Genomic DNA, 757 nt, shown 5'->3' with positions numbered 1-757 from the left:
TCCCTACACCCCGTCTCCAATTGATGATCGCAAAACCATGGTGCAGCCGAACATCCCCACACCGGTGATTGGGGGCATAGTGGGAGGAGTCTCGCTGGTCCTGGTGGTGGCTGTGGTGCTCTTTGTGGTACTCCGGCACCGGCGTCACACCTTCAAGGGTGACTACAGCACAAAGAAGCACGTGTACGGCAATGGCTACAGCAAGGCCGGCATCCCACAGCATCACCCTCCCATGGCCCAAAACCTCCAGTACCCGGATGACTCGGACGACGAGAAGAAGCCGGGCCCACTGGGCAGCAGCACCTACGAAGACGAGGATGATGATGCAGGAGGCGAGCGCAAGCTGGGTGTCCCCAACAAATATGAGGAGGATGCTAAGCGGCCTTACTTCACCGTAGATGAGGGGGAGGCACACCCCGAACCTTACGATGAAAGGACACTCGGTTTCCAGTACGACCCCGAGCAGCTCGACATAGGGGACAACATGGTCTCACAGAATGACGGATCTTTTATTTCCAAAAAGGAGTGGTATGTGTAGCTCAGCACCCCATTCCCAACAAATATGAGGAGGATGCTAAGCGGCCTTACTTCACCGTAGATGAGGGGGAGGCACACCCCGAACCTTACGATGAAAGGACACTCGGTTTCCAGTACGACCCCGAGCAGCTCGACATAGGGGACAACATGGTCTCACAGAATGACGGATCTTTTATTTCCAAAAAGGAGTGGTATGTGTAGCTCAGCACCCCATTGCTAC

General features: G+C 55.2%; 1 protein-coding gene across 1 annotated transcript; it reads left to right on the top strand.

Moving 5' to 3' along the window:
- The first annotated feature begins 37 nt into the window (after window positions 1-37).
- On the top strand, window positions 38-538 carry LOC104501138 (nectin-1-like). The gene has a single exon (XM_010144935.1). It carries the CDS (start codon window positions 38-40, stop codon window positions 536-538), a length of 501 nt encoding a protein of 166 aa, XP_010143237.1.
- The last annotated feature ends 219 nt before the right edge of the window (window positions 539-757 follow it).

Source organism: Buceros rhinoceros, unplaced genomic scaffold (genome assembly GCF_000710305.1).
Source record: "Buceros rhinoceros silvestris isolate BGI_N320 unplaced genomic scaffold, ASM71030v1 scaffold600, whole genome shotgun sequence".
Classification (NCBI taxonomy): Eukaryota; Metazoa; Chordata; class Aves; order Bucerotiformes; family Bucerotidae; genus Buceros; species Buceros rhinoceros.
The sequence above is the reverse complement of the archived record's forward strand: the minus strand, read 5'-3'. Positions and strand labels throughout refer to the sequence as shown.

What these genes read in the sequence shown, in the direction of transcription:
- LOC104501138 (XM_010144935.1), top strand. Translation starts at nt 38, where the DNA reads ATGGTGCAGCCGAACATCCCCACACCGGTGATTGGGGGCATAGTGGGA.